General features: G+C 31.2%; 1 protein-coding gene across 2 annotated transcripts in view; it reads right to left on the reverse strand.

Annotated features, from left to right (window-relative positions):
* Positions 1-12,180: 12,180 nt before the first annotated feature.
* The window catches only part of TRPC4 (transient receptor potential cation channel subfamily C member 4), a 206,084-nt gene continuing 196,334 nt past the window's right edge, over positions 12,181-21,930 (reverse strand). The window contains exons 9-11 of one of the 2 annotated variants that reach the window (XM_016123469.2): positions 18,915-18,956; positions 18,703-18,792; positions 12,181-16,965 (exon numbers count right to left, since the gene is read on the reverse strand). In XM_016123469.2, the coding sequence (XP_015978955.1) occupies positions 16,243-16,965; positions 18,703-18,792; positions 18,915-18,956 (855 nt within the window). In that variant the 3' untranslated portion in view covers positions 12,181-16,242. The remainder of the gene's footprint in view (positions 16,966-18,702; positions 18,793-18,914; positions 18,957-21,930) is intronic. The other variant, XM_016123470.2, reaches the window with a different exon arrangement.

Below are 21,930 nucleotides of genomic sequence, written 5' to 3' on the forward strand. Positions count from 1 at the left end.
TCAGCATAAAAAGGGACAAATTGAGACAACAATAACTGTAAAGGGGAGGATTCGGAGATCCAAATTCATAAAGGAAAATGGAGATAAGGTACACACAGAAGAAAAAGGACAACTTATATATATAATTATCCTTTTCATATTAATAATGGTAACCGCACAGAGAAGATTCAGAACTGAAGTATATAACATAAAACAGAAAGAACTAAAGGCAAACTCCACAAATGCCAACAAAAATAAAGAAAACAGAAACACAAAGACAAAGAAGCAATGGAAACACTGAGCTAGCAGAAAGCAAAAGATAAAATGGCTATAAGAAGACATCATATTTCAAAAATCGCCCTAAATGTAAATGGACTGAACTCACCAATAAAAAGGCATGGAGTTACAGATTGGAACAAAACCCAACCATATGCTGCCTCCAGGAGACACATCTCAGCTCCAAAGACAAATATAAACTCAAAGTGAAGAGTGGAAAATGATATTTCAAGAAAATGGCATTCAGAGAAAAGCGGGAGTAGTAGTACTAATATCAGACAAAATAGACTCCAAAATAAAAAAAGCAAAGAAGGATACGGAGGGACTCTTTATAATGATAAAGAGAATCATGCACCAAGAAGATATAACATTTATTAATATCTATGCTCCCAATCAGGGAGCCCTGAAATATGTAAAGCAATTACTAACAGAACTATAGGGAGAAACAGACCAAGACATTATCATTGTAGGGGACCTAAATACCCCACTGTCAGATATGGACAGATAATCCAAACAGAAAATCAATAAGGAAATAACATCCTTAAATGACACATTAGACCAACTGGTAATAATTGACATATACAGAATCTTCCATCCCAAAACAGCTGCTTATACATTTTTCTCTAGAGTACATGGAACATTCTCAAGAATTGACCACATACTGAGACCAGAAATAGCCTCAACAAATATGAGAAGGTTGAAATCATACCAAACATATTCTCTGATCATAATGCTTTGAAACTAGAAATCAACTGGAAAAGGAAAGCAGGAAGAACCACAAATGCATGGAGATTAAACAACATGCTACTGAAGACTAACTGGGTCAGGAAAGAAATAAAAAGAGAGACCAAGAGATACATAGAAATTAATGATAATAATAGTACAACATATTAAAACATTTGGGACATGGCAAAAGCGGTCATAAGAGGAAAGTTCTTATCATTTCAGGTCTATATCCAAAAACAAGAATGAGCCCAAATAAACAACCTAACACTTCATCTTAGAAAACTAGAAAAGGAAGAACAAATGAGGCCTAAAGTCAGAAAAAGGAAAGAAATCATCAAAATTAGAGCAGAAATCAATAAAATTGAAAACAAAACAAAAAATAGAAAAAGTAAATGCAATAAAGTGCTGGTTCTTTGAGAAGGTTAATAAAATCAACAAATCATGGGCAAGACTCACTAAAGAAAAAAGAGAAAGGACACAAATAAACAAAATCAGGGATGAAAGGCGAAATGACAACAGACACCTCCAAAATACAAAGGAACATACAAAAATACTATGAAAAAGTATAAAAAACTTAATTTAATAACCTAGAAGAAATGGACCAGTACTTAGAAAAATACAACCTTCCTAGACTGAATTAAGAATTTGAAAACCTAAATAGACCAATCAGCAGTATGGAAATTGTAACAATCATTAAAAATTTACTAAAAAGTCAAAGTACAGGACCAGATGGCTTCACCAGTGAATTCTACCAAATATTCAAAGAAGATTTAATTCCAATTCTCATCAAACTCTTCCAAAAATTCAGAGGAGGTAATACTTCCCAACTCATTTTATGAGGCCAATATTACTCTGATACCAAAACTTGGTAGAGATAATACAAAAACATAAAACTACAGACTAATTTCTCTCATGAACATAGATGCAAAAATCCTAAATAAAGTACTAGCGAACCAGATACAGTAACATATTAAAAAGATTATACACCATGATCAAGTGGCCTTAGTCCCAGAGGGTCTGAACAGACACTTCTCACCAGAAGACATACAACAAATATGTGAAAAGATGATCGTTTAGCTATTAGGGAAATGCAAATCAAAACCACAGTGAGACACCTTCTCACACCTGTTAGAATGGCTTTAATCAACAGGACAAGTAATAACAAATGTTGGAGAGGATGCAGAAAAAAAGGAACCCTCATCCACTGCTGGTGGGACTGCAAATTGGTACAGTCACTATAGAAAACAGTATGAAGATTCTTCAAAAAACTAAGAATTGATCTACCATACGATTCAGCAATCCCTCTACTGGCTATTTACCCCCAAAGACTTGAAACCCCATATTAAAAATGATATATGCACACCGATGTTCATAGCAGCATTATTCACAGTGGCCAGGATATGGAAGCAACTGATGTGTCCTATGATAGATGATTGGCTAAAGAAGCTGTGGTACATATATACCGTGGAATATTACTCAGCCATAAGAAGAGATGAAATATTATCATTTGTAACAACATGGATGTACCTCAAGATAATCATGCTAAATTAAATAAGCCAGACAGAAAAAGTTGAAAATCACATGATATCAACTTATATGTGGGATATAAACCTAAAAGAAACAAATGGACAAGACAAACAAACAGAGACTCAGGGACATAGACAATGCACTAGTGGTTACCAAAGGGTAGAGGGTAGAGAGGAGGGGAGCGGTAGACAGGTTAAAAGGAGTCAAATATAGGGGGGTATGGATAAGGTGAAGTGGGTAAAGGGGATCAAATATATGGTAGCTGAAGGAAGCTGGACTTTGGCTGGTAATCACACAATGGAACATATAGATGTCAAATAATAATGTATACCTGAAAATTATATAATTGTATTAACCAATGTTACTCTGATAAACTTAATAAAAAATGTAAAAAATAAAATAAAATAAATAAAGAAAAGATCTATCTCACATCATCAGAGAAAACAACATAAGAATAATGGGTATACAGGGAGAAAAGAGAAGGGAATGAAGAGCATATTCAAACGGCTGACAACAATTTCCCAAATCTATGGAAAAAACTGAACCTACAAATCTAAGAAGGAAACAGAACACCCAATTATTTCAACTCAAAAGGCCTTCTCCAAGACATATTATATTAAAATTGTCAAAAATTAATGACAATTGAAGGAATTCTCAAGGCAGCCAGGGAAAATAAGTCAGTAATTTATAAAGGAAAACACATTAGACTATCGTCAGACTTCTCAGCACAAAGCTTAGAAGCAAGGAAGGAGTAGAACCAAATATTTAAACTACTGAAAGAAAGAAATTAACAGCCAAGAATAATATATCCAGCAAATCTCTCTTACATATAAAGGAGAGAAAAAAAAAATTCCAGAGAAACAAAATCTGTGGAAATTTTCCACAAGACCTGCATTACAGGAAATACTGACAGGGGTCATTTTATCTAAAACAAAATGACCAAAAAATACATTACTATGTGTAAGATACAAGCAGGCAAACAGCAGCAGGAAAGTGCAACTCTTATTAAGAACAGGATATTATAAGTGTAAATGTTACATAAAGATTAAAGCCCCCAAAAAAGAAAAAGAACCACTTTGAAAAGAGAAGAGAAGAGCTACTGAGGCTTAGAAATTGGTGTTTAGCATCTATAGTGATAATTTGAGACAAAAACAGAAAAACGAAAGGAGTAAAGATCCGAATCCGCAAAGGGTAAAGGAGATAAGTCACACTCAGAAGAAAATGGGCTAGTGTATATATGCAACATACTTTTACATAAAATTAATGGGAACCACACACACAAAAAATCCAGAACTGGGGCACATATCATAAAATAAGAGAGAACAGAGAGAAAAAAAAAATAAAACAAACATAAAAAACCATCAAATTAAAAGACAAAAACACAAGAACAAATAACTAGAGACACTATCTAACACAAAATAAAAGATAAAATGGCCATAGGAAAACCTCATATTTCATAATCACCCATAATGTAGGTGGACTGAACTCAGCACTGAAAGGATAGTAACAAAACTGAACCATATGCTGCCTTCAAGAGGGAAATCTCAGGTGCAAGAATAAATATCAACTCAAAGTGTAAGGTTGGAAGAAAACATTACAAGTAAATAGAATCCACAGAACAAATTTGTGTTGATGTAATTACATATGATGAAATAGACTTTAAGGTAGAAAGGGTAATGAGACAAAATGACAGAAGCTTCATAATGATACAGGGAACCATACATCAAGAAGGCCTAAGACTTATTAATATTTATGTTCCCAATAAAGGAGCTCCAAAATATGTAAAGTAACTAACAGAACTAAAGGGAGAAACTGACAAAAACACAATTATAGTAGGGGATGTAAATATCCCATGTCAGCTATGGATAGATCATCCGAACAGAAAATCAATAAGGAAATATTAGCTTTAAATGACACACTAGAAAAATTGGACAAAATTGACATTTACAGAAACTTTCATCCCAAAACAGCAGTTTATAAATTCTTTACTGCATATGGAACATTCTCAAGGGAAGACAATATATTGGGACACAAAATTAGCCTTAATAAATTGAAGAAGTTGAAAATCACACTAAGCTTGTTCTTTGACCATAATGCTTTGAAACTGAAGATTAACTTTAAAAAAGAAAGCAAGAAGAACCACAAACACGTGGAGATTAAACAACATGCTACTAAACAATGATTGAGTCAGAGATAAAATAAAAGGAGAGATCAAGAGATACACAGAAACAAATAAAAATGAAAATATCAGATATCAAAACTTTTGGGACATAGCAAAAGCAGTAATAAGAGGAAAGTTCGTATTATTACAGGCCTATTTCAAGAAACAAGAATGAGCCCCACCCCAAAAAACTTAACATTAAAAAAATCTAGAAAAAGAAGACCAAATGAAGCCTAAAATCAGCAGAAGGAAGAAAATAAACAAAATAGAGTAGCTTAAATGAAATTGAGAATAAAAAAGCAATAGAAAAAATTAATGCAACAAAGAGCTTGCTCTTTGAGAAGTTTAATAAAATTGACAAACCCCTGGCTAGACTCACTAAAGAAAAAAGAGACAGGACACAAATTTAAAAAATCAGGAATGAAAGAGAAGTTATGATAGATACCATTAAAATACAAAAGATCATACAAGAATGCTATAAAAAATTATATGACACCAAATTGAATAACCTAGAAGAAATGGACAAGTTCTGTGAAATATACAACCTTCCTAGACTGAATCATTAAGAACTGGGAAATCTAAATAGACTGACCAACAATATAGAAATCAAAACAATCATCCAAACCTCTCAAAAAGTAAAAGTTCAGGACCAGATGGCTTCACCAGTGAATTCTACCAAACATTCAAAGAAGATCTAATAACTATTTTTCCTCAAACCTTTCCACAAAAATTGAAAAAAAGGCCATACTTTCTAACTCATTTGGTAAGGCCAACATTACCCCAATGCCAAAACCTGGTAAAGTTAATAGAAGGAAAGAAAACTATAGACTAATATCTCTCATAATCACAGATGAAAAAATCCTAAATGAAATAGTTGCAAATGAAATACAATAACACATTAAAAAGATTATACATCATGTTCAAGTGATGGTTTAACACATATAAATTGAAAAATGTGATACACTAAGTTAAAAAAATGATGAATGAAAATTATATGATCATAACATTAGATGCAGAAAAGCTTTTTATAAGAAGTGGCATCCATTTATGACTAAAACACTTAATAAAATGGGTATAGAAGGAAAGTACCTCAACATAGTAAAGCCTCTATATGACAAACTCTTAGCTAAGGTCATACTTAATGGGGAAAAACTAAAAACTTTCCCTCTAAGATCAGGAACAAGAAAAAGGCTGTCCACTATCACCACTATTATTCAGTATAGTATTACAAGACTTAGCTAGAAAAATCAATCAAGAGAAAAAAAAATCACACAAATAGGGAATGAGGAAATCAAATTGTCACTTTTTGCAGTGACATAATTCTCTATGTAGAAAACCATTCTCTAAAATAACTATTAGAAATAATTTCAGATACAAAATCAATCTACAAAAATTCATAGTGTTTTTATATGCTAAAATTGATTTACAGAAAAATAAATGAAAAAATTGCTTTTGCAATTGCAACAAAAAGAATAAAATGCCTAAAAATAGACCTAACAAAACATGTGAGGGAACCAAACACTGAAAACTCTAGAATATTATTAAAAGAAATTGAAGAAGACATAAATAAATGAGAAGATATTTCATGGATTGGAGGAATCAACATAGTTAAAATGACCTTGTTATCTAAAGCATTGTGATAATTCAATCTCCATCAAAATCCCAATGGCGTTTTTTAAAGAAAAAGAACAAAAACTTATCAGATTTGTATGGAATCACAAAAGACCTAAAAAGCGAAAGTAGTCATGAGGAAAAAGAACGAGGCCAGAGGTATAACTTTGCCTGACTTCAGATTACACTACAAAGCCTCAATTATCAAAACAGCATGCTCTTTGCAGAAAATAGATGGATTAGTGAAACAGAATTGAGAGTCCAAAATTAAACCCCCATATATATGAGCAAATAATTTTCAACAAAGAATCCAAAAACATACAATGGAGAAAGAAAAGCCTCTACAATAAGTTGTTCTGGGAAAATTGGAAAGGCATAGCCAATAATAGAATGGAATAAGACTGCTATCACCACCATATACCAAAATTAACTCAATATGGATTAAGGACCTGAATATAAAACCTGAAACAACAAATCGAATAGAAGAAAACATAAATACTAAGTTCATGGACCTAGGATTTAGAGAGGATTTCATGAATTTGACCTCAAAGGAAAGGGAGGTAAAAGCAATAATAAACGAATGGGACTTCATTAAACTGAAAAGTTTCTGCACAGTAAAAGAAACCATCAATAATCAAAGAGGCAACCGTTTGAATGGGAGAATATATTTGCAAACAAAGCCTCTGATAAGGACCTAATTTCCAAAATGTATAAAAAATTCACATAACTTAATAATATAAAACAAATAATTCAATTAAAAAATAGGCAGACACTTCTCCCTAGAGAACATATGAATGGCCAACAGACATATGAAAAGATGTTCAAATTCACTAACTCTTAGGGTACTACAAATTATCCTAATAAAACTAAGAAGAACTACAATGAGATACATCTCACACCTGTAATAGCTATCATCAATAGGACAAATAATAAGTGTTGGTGAGGTTGTGGGGAAAAACAAACTTTCATATACTGCTGGTGGGAATGTAAATTGGTACAGCACTATGGAAAACGGTATGGAGCTTCCTCAAAAAACTAGAAATTGAATTACCATATGACCCAGCAATCTCTCTTTCTGTGTATTAACCCCCTAAAATTGAAAACATTTATATGCAAAGATATATGCACTGCAAATGTTCACAACAACATTATTCATGGTGGCCAGGACATGGAAGTAACCAAAGTGTCCATTGATAGTTGATTAGATAAAGGAGATTATGGTACATATATACAACAAAATATTGCTCAACCATAAGAAAAGATGAAATATTGCTATTTGTGACAACATGGATATATCTTGATATTATCATGCTAAACTAAATAAATCAGACAGAAAAAGTTGAAAGCCATATGATTTCACTCATATGTGGCATATAAAATTGAAAGCAATGAACAAACATGACAGAGACTCATGGACATGGACTGTGAATTAATGGTTACTAGAGGGGAGGGAGAGGGAAAGATAAATAGAGATAAAGGGGGTGAAATATTTGATAATGGAAGAAAATCTAACTTCCGGTGGTGAATGAGCAATGCAATTATATATATGACATGTTCTTGAATTGTACACTTGAAACCGATTTGATTTTTTTAACCAATGTTCTCTCAATAATTTTAATTTTAAAATAATAAAAATAGTCTATTTTCACATGGTTCGATAGATGACAAATAAAAAGAAATTTGGTCTGCAAACTGAGTGCTAAACACCAGCTGTATGAAAAATAATATTGTTTTTAATCTTTTACTATTCAGAACATAAGTGAGATTTTCCAGATTTGACTTTATGTGTTACTCTAGGAAATATACTTTATCTTTCTATCCCTGTTGTTTATCATAGGGCAATTCTCTAATAGTGTGTGTGTATGTGTGTAATAGGGGATGAAAATGATAGAAAGTGAAAGTGAAATCATGTTTCATACTGAGTTACAATTTCCAATTCTGTGCTTCGTAAAGTGGCAATTTTCAATTTATGAAAGAATTTCAATTGTTTCCATTGATTAAGCAATTCCATTCATTAGTATATTTCAATCAGAGAATCAAAATATTGTGATATTAGATATCATAATGCCTTAGCTAAAATTCTAGTTCACATGTTTCTACATATTATTGATGTCACACTCTATTATTCAATTATTTTTGTGTGTGCACTAAATTACTTTGTTTAATAATTCATATAGTCTCATGTAGCTACAATTTTATTATGCTAGTTTATTGTTTACCCTAATAGATTATATTACTTTTATACCCAAATTATTATTATTTTTTGTTTTAGTGCACTTTTTTTTGCTGTTAAAGCCAAAGGAAATGTTTTAGACAAAAGATTGATTGTTTTAATCATACTAACATACTAATTACAAATTTAGTAATTTTCCATCAGAAAATAAGGTTTTGAATCATGTTTCAGCATGCTCAAGCTCTTCCAAATAGTGATTGAATTTCATGAAGAAGGGTACATTTGGAATTTTTTTGTATATCTGGTATTCAGTCTTATTATTGCAGGTTTTTTTTTCTTAATTGCTTCTCCATCTGATTCAGGAAGCTGGGGAAAATGTCATAGAATTGAAATATTATTTCATCTTCTTTTTTGAGCTTCAGAAAAGTCTGGCTATCATTTCAGGATAACTAAGTCATTTGTAATAAAAATGATTTACTTTTCTTGCTGTCACTCCAATTTCACTACTGCCCTCATGTTTGCCTGTCAACAACTCTTATTATCATTTTCCTTCTGTAATGTATGCAATCCCATTCCTCAAGATGATTTTTCTTCTATAAACGTGTTTATATACTAAATTATTTAGAAAAAAATAATATAATAAAAATAATATAATAAATGTTAAACATAATGGTATAAAGCTTTTGAAAAAAAATACAGGAGAAAATTTTAATGATTTAGGCCTACACAAAGACCTCTTAAAATTATCACAAAATGTGAGATTGAAAAATTGGACTTAGTCAAAATTTTTAATTTTGCTCTGTGAGAGACTGTTAAGAAGATGAAAAGGTAAGTTACAGAGTGGGAGAAAATATTTGCAAAACACATATCTGTCAAAAGACTAGTATCTAGAATGTAAAAATAACTCTGAAAACTCAATATATAAAAAAACAAGAATAATCTAATGAGAAATTGTACAAAAGACATAGAAATTTCACCAACATGACATACAGATAGCAAACATAAAAAAGGTGTTCAACATCATTAACATCAAGAAAATGCAAATTAAAACCACATTGAGATATTGCAGAGCTATAAGAATAAAATATAAAAATTGGTGACAAAACCACATGTTAATAAAAAATGTTAGCACCAAATACTAGCAAAAATGTTGACTCACTCATACGTTGATGGTGAATATGCAAAATGGTATAGCCACACTGGAATACAGCTTTGCTATTTTCTCATAAAATTAGGCCTGCAACAATCATACTACCCAGCAACTGAAGTCCTGGTCACTTGAAAACCTGTATGTGAATATTCACTGCAGCTTTATTTTTAATAGCCAAAAACTAGAAACAGCTCAGATATCTATCCTTCAATAGGCGAAACGTTAAACAAATATTGTTACTTCCATACCATTGAATAGGATTTAGCAATCAAAAAGGAACAAATTATTGATAGATGTAACAACTAGAATGAATCTCCAGAGACTTATATTAACTAAAAAACACTAATCCCCAAAGGTTACATACTATACAATTCCATTTATATAACAATCTTAAAATGACACAATTATAACAATGAAGAACAAGTTAGTGGTTTTCAGGAGTTTGGGGTTAGTCTTGTTAGGAGATGGGTTTGGTTAAAATAGGATAATACCAGGGATCTTTGTGGTGATAGAAATGTTCTGTATCTTGACTATGGCTGTGGATACACAAACCTATATATGTGATAAAATTCTATAGAACTAAATACACACACAAGCCTACCCACACAAGTACAAGTAAAACTGCAGAAACCTGAATAAGATCGGTAGATTATTATGTCAATATTCTACAATATTGTATTATAGTTTGAAAAATGTTCACATTGGGAAAAATTGGTAAATGAAATATCTTTGTATTATTCTTACAACTGCATATGACTCTATAATGATCTCAAAATTTAAAAAAAAAAACAAGTTTAAATAACTATTTACAGAATATTTAATGGTCCTTTTAATTTTTCTACATTTCCAGTTTTCTATTTGTTTAGTGCTTATAACTTTAGAAAGGTGATTTAGCATAGTTCAGTATTTTAGAACTAGATGGACATATTTATCCAGAAACTTTAAGTGTCTGCCAATAAAATCTAAATGAGTGAAATGTCCAATTTACAGCAACTACACAGCAGCTATGAAAAGATGCTAGCTTCCTACCTTCCTCCAGACTACAGGGCATTCTGCATTCTGAATGCTGAAGCAACACAATGAGTTATTTCCTGGGACTAAATTAAATTTCTCTAAACACATTGATACCCAGAGAGGAAATCAATATAGATAACCTCTTTTCCCAGCATAAGCTCCGGAAAAGATAATCTTTAAGAAAAAAGATATTTGCTAAAACAATTAGATCTAAAGAAAGCCATAAAAACAGATCAATTAGGATTAATTAAAATCCCAAATTAAAGAAAATTCTTTAAAGTAATAAAATGTTTAGTTCAATTATGATCCAAGACTGGAGGAACAGTATTTGTAAATGTTGAAGAAAGAGAAATATTGTCTTAAATATTTAAAAGAACTCCAGAATGACCGGTTTAGTGTGTTTGAAAGAATAAGGCTGAGAAATGATGCTAGTACAATAAAAATCTTATGTTTTGTTCAATAAGTAGCCCTTCCATAGTGGTTTCGAAAGTAGCATATGAATATATTTTAATAGGTAAAACAACAAATGAAGAAAAATTTTTGAATCAATTTAAATGGCTCTATTATATTAAATGACTCTTTAAAAAGGTTTCTAGGATGCCCTGTTCTAAAGAAAATAAACAAAGCACTGAGTTATAGGTATAGTATAATCCTTTTCTTGATTTAAAAAAAAAAAACAATAAAAGCTATAATCTAAATATACACATACATTTTTACATTTAAATTTGCAAAGGCAAGGGAAAACATGAAATACAGCAAATTGCTAACTGTGATTCCATTAGGAAATTGGGAATCAAGGAGAGATGGCAAATTTTAGTTGAGCCGCATCAATATGTTTTGAGTAGTATATATAAGTTTTACTTATAAAAGTCAAATGGTGGAAATACATAAATTGAAACAAGTACAGATCCTCCAGAGCACCACTGTCCTTAGAAATTGTACTGCAAATTACAAATGCAAGCTACATATATATTCTTAAATTTTCTAGTAGCTACATTAAAAAGTAAAAAGAAATATGAAACTAATATAATTAGTATATTTTAACCCAATTTATCCAAAGTATTATTTGAATATGCAATCACTAAAATATATGAGATATTTTACATAGTTTTCATATTTAGTTTTGAAATCCAGCATGTGTTTTACACTAAGAGCCACTTTTCAAGTGCTTAATATCCATATTGGATAGTAGTAGAAAAAACTGATAGTTTTGCTACTGGAGAATTTTGTTAGCAGAAACAGCTTCACTGTTTGTCAGCTCAGTGACAGCATAGCGATATCTGGCATGGTACTATGGTCTCAATCTTGATTCAGCTTCATATTTTTCAACTCTATCATTTTTCAGTTGAATAGCCTTAATATTATTTAATACATTTTATCATTACCAGCATACATAAAGAATTGTCAAAATATCTACAGTAAAAATGAAGATGAGAAAAAGATAAGAAACAAGCTTAAAAAAATCTGTGAACACAATTTTATAGGGGAAATAGGTAATGTGATACGAATTCTGATTTTAGCTGTAGAAAGTTTGAATAACTATAAATATATTTTACTAGATTTAAGGTAAAGAAGACAAAATTCTACAAAAATAAAAATTCATTAACCAAGACATTTGTTGCCTAATGTGTCACACAAATATCTAGATGAAGAGTTTTTTCTTTAATATCCAATTCGACCACTCAGTGGCTGGGTATATTTGGATAATTTCTGTAAATGCCCCATGGACTAGTTTCTCCAGGTATTTATGAAGAACTTAACTTAAAACAATTCTAATTTTTAAAATCATATGACAACACTATATAAACAGAATTCATTGCAATATATCATGCAATATATTTTTGAAGTTGAATTTAAGGAGACTGGAGATATTTAATTTTTAAATTCTATGATTCCCAGCAGGTCTGAATTTTGGAGAATATAAGACAAGAAAAAAGATATAATAATGGTAAACTAGATACATAATTTTAAAATAGTGAAATATACTAATAAATTTGGCTCTTTTAAAGTTTGGGTCATTGTAAACATATTTACAGAGATATATAGATTATTTTGGGTAGGCTGATTTTTAAGGGTACTGACAGCTCTGTAGAGTGTAGAACATTCTGCTGCAAACACAATTCACAGTGACTGAGAACAGACAGATTTCAGTACTTGATGTCTGCTCTTCAACAAAATGTCATGGGACTAGACAATCATTCCCTTGACTAAATCCCAGAATTATCAAGAATTATTAAATATTATTGGAAGAGTGCATTTTTATACCACTGGTTATCTTTCACTTTGGATGGGAAATTTACCGCCTCTTTGAGAATAATATAATAAGCTTACCACCCTTAACTCTTCATAATTTTGTCTTTATACGCCAACAGTCATTCAAGAAATTTTATTGATTGGGTTTGTGTATTTGATTTCCCAAGGCAAAAAAGTGAGCATGATTTACAGTATTTTAATTGCCAACCAGGAAACATCTGATTTAAAAAAAAATATCCAACTTATGAAACAGTTAACATTTTGAGGATGATTATCACTTTGAAAAATATTTCCTCATTTTACAAAATAATTCAGTACTTTTTCTTTTTTTTCTTTTTTTCCATTTACAGAGCCAGTTTCCCTACTAAAGTTAATAGACATTTATTTACATGAATATTTTTAGGATTACATCTATCACAAACAGTAAGGTACATCATTATAGAATTCTTTCTTATAAATGTTTTTTTTAAGTGTATCTATGATAAATAAAATGCTGTGAATTTAATCTAATTCTATTAAAGTTAAACTCAATTTCTAAACATTCTTTTGCCCAACTCTGCCAAAAATAAACAAATAAATAAATAATAAAGGTGAGCAACAATAGGATCAAGAGAGTGTGAAACACAAGAAGCGTTATTTATGCAAAGAAGTGATGTCAAACCTATCTTTGTTGTTTAGAAATTGTTATTATTAGAAATATGAAAAAATGGAAAGAAATCCCAAATTACTCATTTAAAGACCTCACACTTATAATCTTTTTGTTCTTTGTTTTCTTATTTTTCTCCACCGTTCATCTTTCTTAGTGATACTTAATATCACTACATATTTAGAATAATATTTAATTCTATAACATCTGATACTAACAATATCCAATACTTTGTTTAAATTTATAAATGTATACATCAGTGACATCTGAGGATTGTTAGAAACCTCATTTCCAGAACACCGAAAAGCAAGATGTTACTGGCTCCAAGTAAATTCATTTGTGGTCACCACACTCACCTGTAAAATTTCAGCACCCTAACCCCAGATATAAATAAGCTACTGGGAAAAAAATTTTGGGTTGCCCTTATTGTTGTTGGTGCTATTTGAAGGAACAGAGGAAATGTTACATTAGGTTCTGGTAGAGTATGTGTAATAGGTGATGTATATAATCTTTGGGGAACAAAACAAAACAAAACAAAAAAACAGAGACAACAAAAAGGAATTATTGCAAAATATCCCAAATATTATAATTCCCCTAGTACCATATGTGTGATTTAGAACAATTTGGGTATTTTAGCTACCTCAGAGTGTTATTTTGGGTCCTAACTTACTTGAGATAAAGGTGTGCTTGAAGAGAGAAGAATGTTAATTAGGCTTATTATTTTCTCCAAATTCACCTGGCTCATCCCTAAATCCGTAGGACAAAACCAGATTTAAAAGTGAGAAGTATATCAGTGCCCCCAACTTTTCTGAAGACTAAAATCTAGTATTTCAAGTTGAATTCTGATATTACAAAACAAATGTTTTTAAAACTAACTTCTATAATGTAACGGAGTCTAAATAAATATTTACATTTTTACTTTTGTATATTCCTTTTGCTGTACAAGAAGGGGCACAAATTTATGGAGTTTATCAAACTTATTCTCTCTCAGAACATAGCATTTCAGAAGTAGCACTCCTTCATTCAACTAAATCCCATAATTATTATGTACACATATTTTTGCTTGTTTTAATCATCCGAGGGGTGTTTAAGGGCATAGCTCCATCACATACTGTGAACCTTAGTATTTGCCTCCGTTTCTTCATCTATAACATGGGGATAAGAATAGTAGCTACCTCAGAGTATTGTTATGAGCAGTACATATGTGTTAATACATGCATAGCACATTAAAGAGTGGCTGGCACTGTTATTACTATTATTCCTTATTTTTGATGTATGATAATGAGAAACAGTTTTGTAGTACTATGCAGTTTTTGGTTAATGCTAAATCATAAAATTTGTCTAGTTCATGGACATAATTTTTGAAGTAAAACAAACCACTTTTCTACTGATTTGAAATAAATGCTAATTGTATGTAGTGAGGAAACTTTATTTCCATGGTGGCATAAACAGACACAAGTTATACAATTTAAACTAAAAAGTTGCCAGTACCTGTTTTATATCAGGTAAACACTTTATATCAGTGGAAACACTTTCCTTTTAGTAGTTCAGTGAAGGAATGTAATATATGCTAAATTACCTTGAAAACTACAAATGAAACAAGCAATTAAAGATATTGTCCCTACGGAGAAAACTATTTCTACATTTATTGCTAAAATTAATAATTATTTTGGGTAATTTTAACTTTAAAGAAATATATATCAGTTACTGGGGAAAAGAAAAGAAAACTACTAGGTTCTTGCACTTCTTTTGATTAACAACAATATTGCGCTGATTGAAAATAGAATTTAATTTTTCTTAGATTTAAGATTGTTAGAATGAATTAATTCTCACCTCAATATTAGGTGCATGCAATCATCCTGCTTTGTTTAAGTTTCTTTAACTATTCTAATTTACTGTGATTCTTTTCTGGCACTGAGAAAGTTTGCAACCTTTTTGAAATCCAGTTATTCATAAAGTGTCATATTTGTACTGATCAGCAGTTGAACTTAAAAAAGATGTTTAAAAAAAACACTAGAAGTAAAATTTTTTTCTAACAAATCTTAAAAAAATTATCAATTATCTAAATTTATCAGGACAAACATTTCTTTACTTTATGAAAGGAAAAACTGTACAAACTAAAACTCTACTAAGTATACCTACCTGACTTTCTTTTTAAGAAAGTTTGATCATGACCCTATGAGAAAACTTGCTTGCTTTAATTGTATACTATTATTATTGAAAGGTTCTTAAGAAATAATTTGCTAATATTTGTGTTTTAAATCTAAACTGTAGGGCTGAGCGTAAAGTCCTTGAGGAGTACCCATCTCTAGAGACCCTAAAAATTCGTGAAAAGCTCTAATGTATCAGCTACATTGATTTTTGCATATAAAAATATCTATTATGGGAGTCAACTACCACATGAAGTAAGTTGCATTTGTTTTAATTGAAAAAAAGATAGCTAAAATTTCCTGTGGGTTACTGCAACAGTACAAGAATACAAGGTGTGTTTATTTATTAACAAAAATAATTGTAAAACAAATTGTGAAAGCCAAAGCGGGCTACAAACCAAGGATTTTTGACAGACTTTGCCTTTTTTAAAAGTGTTACACATTATTGTGCCACATAAATGCTACAAAGTGTAAGTTAGCATTTGTAATTTACTCCTAAGCATCCCCCCCACACACATACGCCCAACTCAGAGCATTATGGGAAATATGTATGATAAACGCTTTCTCCTTCAAGTATCATAATCGTGTGGTCACATAATCTTCGTGGGTGACTGTGTCTTTTAGGGTTACATCATAATCTGTACTAGAGTCTTCTTCCTTTGCGTGCTTCTCCTTTGGTATTATTGGAACAGTGTCCTCCACTACCACCCTCTCTGACTTGAATGAACACATTCTCTTGCCCACCTGTAAACCCAGACTGTCCGTGTTCCTTTCCCGATGGTCTACGAGTATGCACTGTTCACTGAGCCCGGGGATGCTCAGGTCGCCCCTTGAAGCTAATCCTCGAGATTCCAGTTGAATATTTCTCTCCAGAGCTGCCTCAGCTTGTTGACGAGCAACCTCTTCTGAAACAGAGAAGATTTGATTTGCATTTTGCTCAACAGCGTTTTGTTTTGATCGTCTATGAAATAAACCAAAGGTTTTTATATCTGTCACAAAATTCATTTTTCTCTGCTTCTCCCGCAGGGGCTCCTGTACCACCAGCACAGAGCCGTTGCTTATGTTGTGTCTTTCTGCGGCAATTGCTGCTGATCGCGGGTGAATCAGAGCAGTTAAATCAAAAAGGCTGAAGTTCTTCTTCTTGTCTTTGCTGCTACCTTCATTATCGCTCTTTTCATCTGAGTCTGCTGGATTAGGAAAGTCTTTCATGGCCTGAGCAGACTGTCCTGTAGAGAGTTTGCTTCCTTTTAGCAACCCCAGGACTTCAAAGCGAAAACTAGAAATGTCTTGCTTTAGTTCCTAAGTGAAATTTAAAATGATGAAATTAGTTTGTGACTTAAACAAAGAAACATTAGGAAACAGCATTTGCTCATTTCATATATAGGTTCGTTGTGTTTTCACTCATTTTTAGGAGTTAGGATTCCATTCTGCTGAGGTTTCGTCAAGAATTTCAGTTTTTCCACCCTGTATCACTGTGATGTCTACTAATTTTCCTACTGGAGTTCCACAGTAATAAGAAGACTTCTTAAGGATGATGAGATAAGAAACAGGAAGAGTTTTCTTTTCCACAATGGTGTTATTGAGACTATATTAGGTTTCTGGGGGGACTACAGTTTCAAATACTTCGTTTTACAATATTTGTCTTCTCTCAAGTCACCTCACACTCTCTCAGGAATGCATTTTGTAAAGATTTTTAATATAGGCACATTTTGCTATATAAAGGGACGTTTATAACAAAACAATTAAAATGGAGTCCACCCTTCTGAGTTGACATTTCATTGCTTACTGTCTAGGAGTTAATTTCACCCCATCAACTGGGTCAGCCATTTAATCCTTCAAATTGCCTCAAATCGGACAACATTTCTGAGACTCATCCTTTTTCTCTCCTCTTTTTGGACATCTGAATTCTCAGTCCTAACCTGATGGCAGCCTTTGAGGTAGTTTTCTGCCTCCAACCTATCTCACAAAGCACCATGAATCATTTAACTCCAAAATTTGGATGTCATGGCCTCAAAGAACATTTTAGGTTCTAGACAACTTTCAATCTGTGCTTTAAGTTTTGCAATATATCTATTTTCTTAATGAATTGGCTGCTTACCTTTGTTGCCTGTCAGATCTGATGATTTTCTCTGTTATAAGGTCTGCTGTAGGAATTTTGTCTTTGTTTTTTGCCTATAAGATTTTATTGACTTTACTTGTTCTTCCAAAATATCTAAAAGCTCATTCATAATAATAGGTATCTTATACACAAGAAATGAGCACATATATATAATTTTTCATGTATTTCACCTATCTCCTCTGATAGAATAATATAAAAAAAAAACTCAAGGGCAAAGACTAAGTTTATAAGTTACAATTAAGCTCAAACCTGCTATCAAAGGTGTGCAAAATGCAGTTAAAACATCTTTTTTTTTGAGATATTGGTTACTTGATATTTCAGGATTAGACATCAGATTGAAATTTCAAAAACTAAAGCTTACTCTGTAGAATGTTGCTGAGATCAGCAAGTCAGAATTCTACCAGGCCCTAAAATTTTCTCTGTCTCCAAACAAATCCTCTCGATATTTCAAATTAAGTGTTTGAAAACAATGTATTTGAGAAGGAATGTCATCACTTTTTTCAATAATTTAATAGAGCATTAATTTAAAAATCAGAAGACACACAGGCTTGTTGGAACACACAGCTGAGTTTCCAGCTGTTATTGATTGATTGATTGAATGATTGATTTTCAATTAAAGATGACATTGAAAATTATTTTATATTAGTTTCAGGAGTACAATATAGTGGTTATATGTTCATATAGTTTATGAAGTGATTCCTCCACAGTCTACTACCTACCTGGTACTATGTATAATTATTACAATATTATTAACCATATTTTTTATGCTGTACTTCACATCCTCTTGACTATTGCATAACTACCAATTTGTACTCCTTAATCCCTTCTCCATCTCTGGTTTTAAACGTGTTGTGTCAGGTTCCATGCTCTGCAGAATCTGCTTCTTGGTGATTTCATTGTGAAGGGAAAATGGTTACCTTAAAGTTCTCTTCAGTAAGCCCTTCTTCGGTTTTGGCATCTCTAATCATTGCAGCAACATATCGCTTCACCAGGTTCCTCATAACTTCCTGAGGCATTGTGAAACAACAGAATTGATAGTCAATGAATAAATAAAATTTCTTTCTTGAGTCAATTATGAAGAGAGGACTGCACTTTATTTTAATACAAATTTCAATATAGAATAACTTACTTGATACTGGTGATGTCTTCTCAAATTATCAGCAGCTCGCCTCTGAAAAGGAAAAGGGTGTTTACTTTTCAATTATATTGATGTATCATTATTCTGGAAAATAGTTGATTTCTTATTTTAATATTTTTTCTTTATTTCTTCAAAGTTAGAATTTGCTACACAGTGAACAAAGCTAGAGAGTGCTTCATGTGAATCAAAAGAATGAGTGAACCAAAACAACCAATTGCAAGGTTATAATTTTATAGTATTTGATGTATAGAATGTTAACAATGGTGGAACTATTCTTCTAATACAAGGTGGTAATTAGGTAATGATGGTTGATATACACCCCAAATGGGACACAGATGGGACATATCAAATAAAAAATAAAATAAATATCAAATAAAAGTAAAAATTCAATAAAATAAAATGCCAGATTATAATCATATAAGTCTTCATAAATATCAACATATCAAGATAAATAATTTAGCCATAATATACAACATCTAATCAAATTCTTGTTAGACAATCAGCTTCTCAATACTAATTTCAATCGATGTGCATTAAGAAAAAATTGCTCTTTTAATTAGATGGTTCAATTTAACAACAACAAAAAAAGAATCTATTCTAACATAGGGCTAATTATTTCATCATATATGAATTTCAGCTATCATTTTGAAAAGGTCAAAATGAAAGCGGGTCTACGGTTAGCACAGACATGATTTTGGGAGAAGATGTTTAATGACTGTAGAAAAGTTTATTATAAATTGAGTTAAATAAAAAATGACAGTAAAATTATATATTTGCAGATTTCACAACTAAGATATGAGGAAAAAAGTTATGATCATTCCAATTTTATGTATGTTAAATAAATATCAGTATTAATTCTTAAAGAGGAAAACTGGCCAAAATCTAAAATAAAAATATTTCTGTAATAAATGACTGAATCTTGTAAATTGTGAAAAAATGAAAGAAATAACATATTTTGGGTTTAAATAAGTTTTTGACCTTGTTTCTTACTAAATAAATATTTAATCATTGGCTGATAAAATCAAATTTCAAGAAGAGTTGTTCATACATTACTGTGAAATGGTATTAGAAAAAAAATCAAATAATTCAAAAGAAACTCTTTTTTTCTCTTCAGGGGATAGGGGGAAATGGCATTTTCAGTGGCCATAAAAATGGATTTATGTTTTATGATTATTAATGACTTTAAGAAACAGATGAGACAATGCTTAACTTTCTAAAGGCCTCTAATTATTTGAGTACCATTTACTGTAACATAAACCTTAAGAAACAAATTTTCAATATGATTATGATATTAACTAAAAATGGATATTTGAAACAATACAAAATCAGGACATCTTGAAAAAGCAATTTATGACTTGACCACCAGATGGAGATATGTGACTCTTTTTGAGACATAACTAAGCTAAAATCTGAGACAAAAAGCCCTTCTAGAAGGAAACAAGCCTTCCAGAACTCCTTAAATTTAATTCAGGTGAACACGAATGTTAAAGCAAACTGAATACCAACTTATTTAACACTCTCACTGTAAATATTGTACAGGAGATCCATGTTCCATGATTCTGAATTTAACATAGGATTTAATTGACTCAATTTTTATTATTTTGGGGTTTTATAGCATTTTATGAGTCTATTTTAGTCTTTAAAAAGCCAATAAAAAGTCAGCAAAGAGCAGTTCAAAGCCATGATTTAACTTTAAATTTCCTTAATGAAAAACTAAAACTAAGGATGACAGAATCAGAAAATTATGAGTAACAAATAAAAATTATCAGCCTATTTTTGTATTAAAAAAAGAACACAGACTCCAACAGAACTTTATTCATATACAAACTTTAAAATTTGACTACAACTGTACAAAATCGAAGATCACATTTTAAAAATAATTTTAGTTTTTTTTTTGTCTAGGAAAAAATTTTTAAAAAACAAAATAGTCTGGCAGAAAGAGAGGACATAAAGAGAATTTACTATCATAACTTTCAGAAGTTTTCTATATCCTTAGCCTAGGATAAGGCTAAGGTAATATAGTTAATTGTTTTTGCCCACCACTTTTTTTCCAATTTAAATGATAATACTACAAAACTATTTTTAGCCTCATTATATTATATCAGTTAACTGAACTTCAATATCACAGAAAAATAAGAATGGGTGAAGTTAACCACCTTCTGAATATTAAAAATTAAAAATGCAATAAATTTACAAAATGATAACCACAAAATTATGTAGCTCAGATATCTTTCATGTCTATTTAGCACCATAGAATTGATTCTTGTTTTCATGACCGTGACCGTTATGGCTGCCTATTTTCTTTTTTACTTTCTGGAAGCTAGAGTGATGTAATGTTATGAACATGGACTTAGGGTCATAAATGGGTTTGAAGCTAATTGAGCATGACACGGAATTTGTCTCTGAGGCCCCCTCTGTTTACCATTTTTTATTTTGCAAGGTGAAAATAAACTCACTAGGTGATTTTGGAGATTAAATGAGATTCTGAATTTAAGGTACCTATCACAAACTAATGTTAGTTCCCATTATCTTTGCATTTTTTCCTGATTAATATGATTTAACAGTTTTTAAAAATATATTCTTGAATCAAAAACCTTGTGGATAGTTTGACACATACCAGGATTACCTCTGAGGAAGTAAAAGAATATACTTAGATGTAATTGTCTCTTTGCAAGATTAGCATGGCATTTCATGCTTAAGGAGAGCATTTTCTTTAGCTACAGAGCTATATGCTCTTAGCCTAGGCAGTAGAGGTTTGGAAATAAGAAATTTATATTTAAGTAATAAGGTGAGGGGATATTTCTAGTAAATATAAATAGATGTAATATATTTCTGTAGACAGTTATTTTTGTTTCATTAAGATTTTATTTTTTTAGAGCAATTTAGGGTTCAGAGCAAAATTGAGGGGAAGGTACAGAAATTGACCATATTCTTTCTACCCTCACACCTCCATAGGCTCCGCCGTTATCAAGATACCCTACCCCAGTGGTAAATTGTTACAATTGAT

Source organism: Rousettus aegyptiacus, unplaced genomic scaffold (assembly GCF_014176215.1).
Source record: "Rousettus aegyptiacus isolate mRouAeg1 unplaced genomic scaffold, mRouAeg1.p scaffold_m13_p_11, whole genome shotgun sequence".
Classification (NCBI taxonomy): Eukaryota; Metazoa; Chordata; class Mammalia; order Chiroptera; family Pteropodidae; genus Rousettus; species Rousettus aegyptiacus.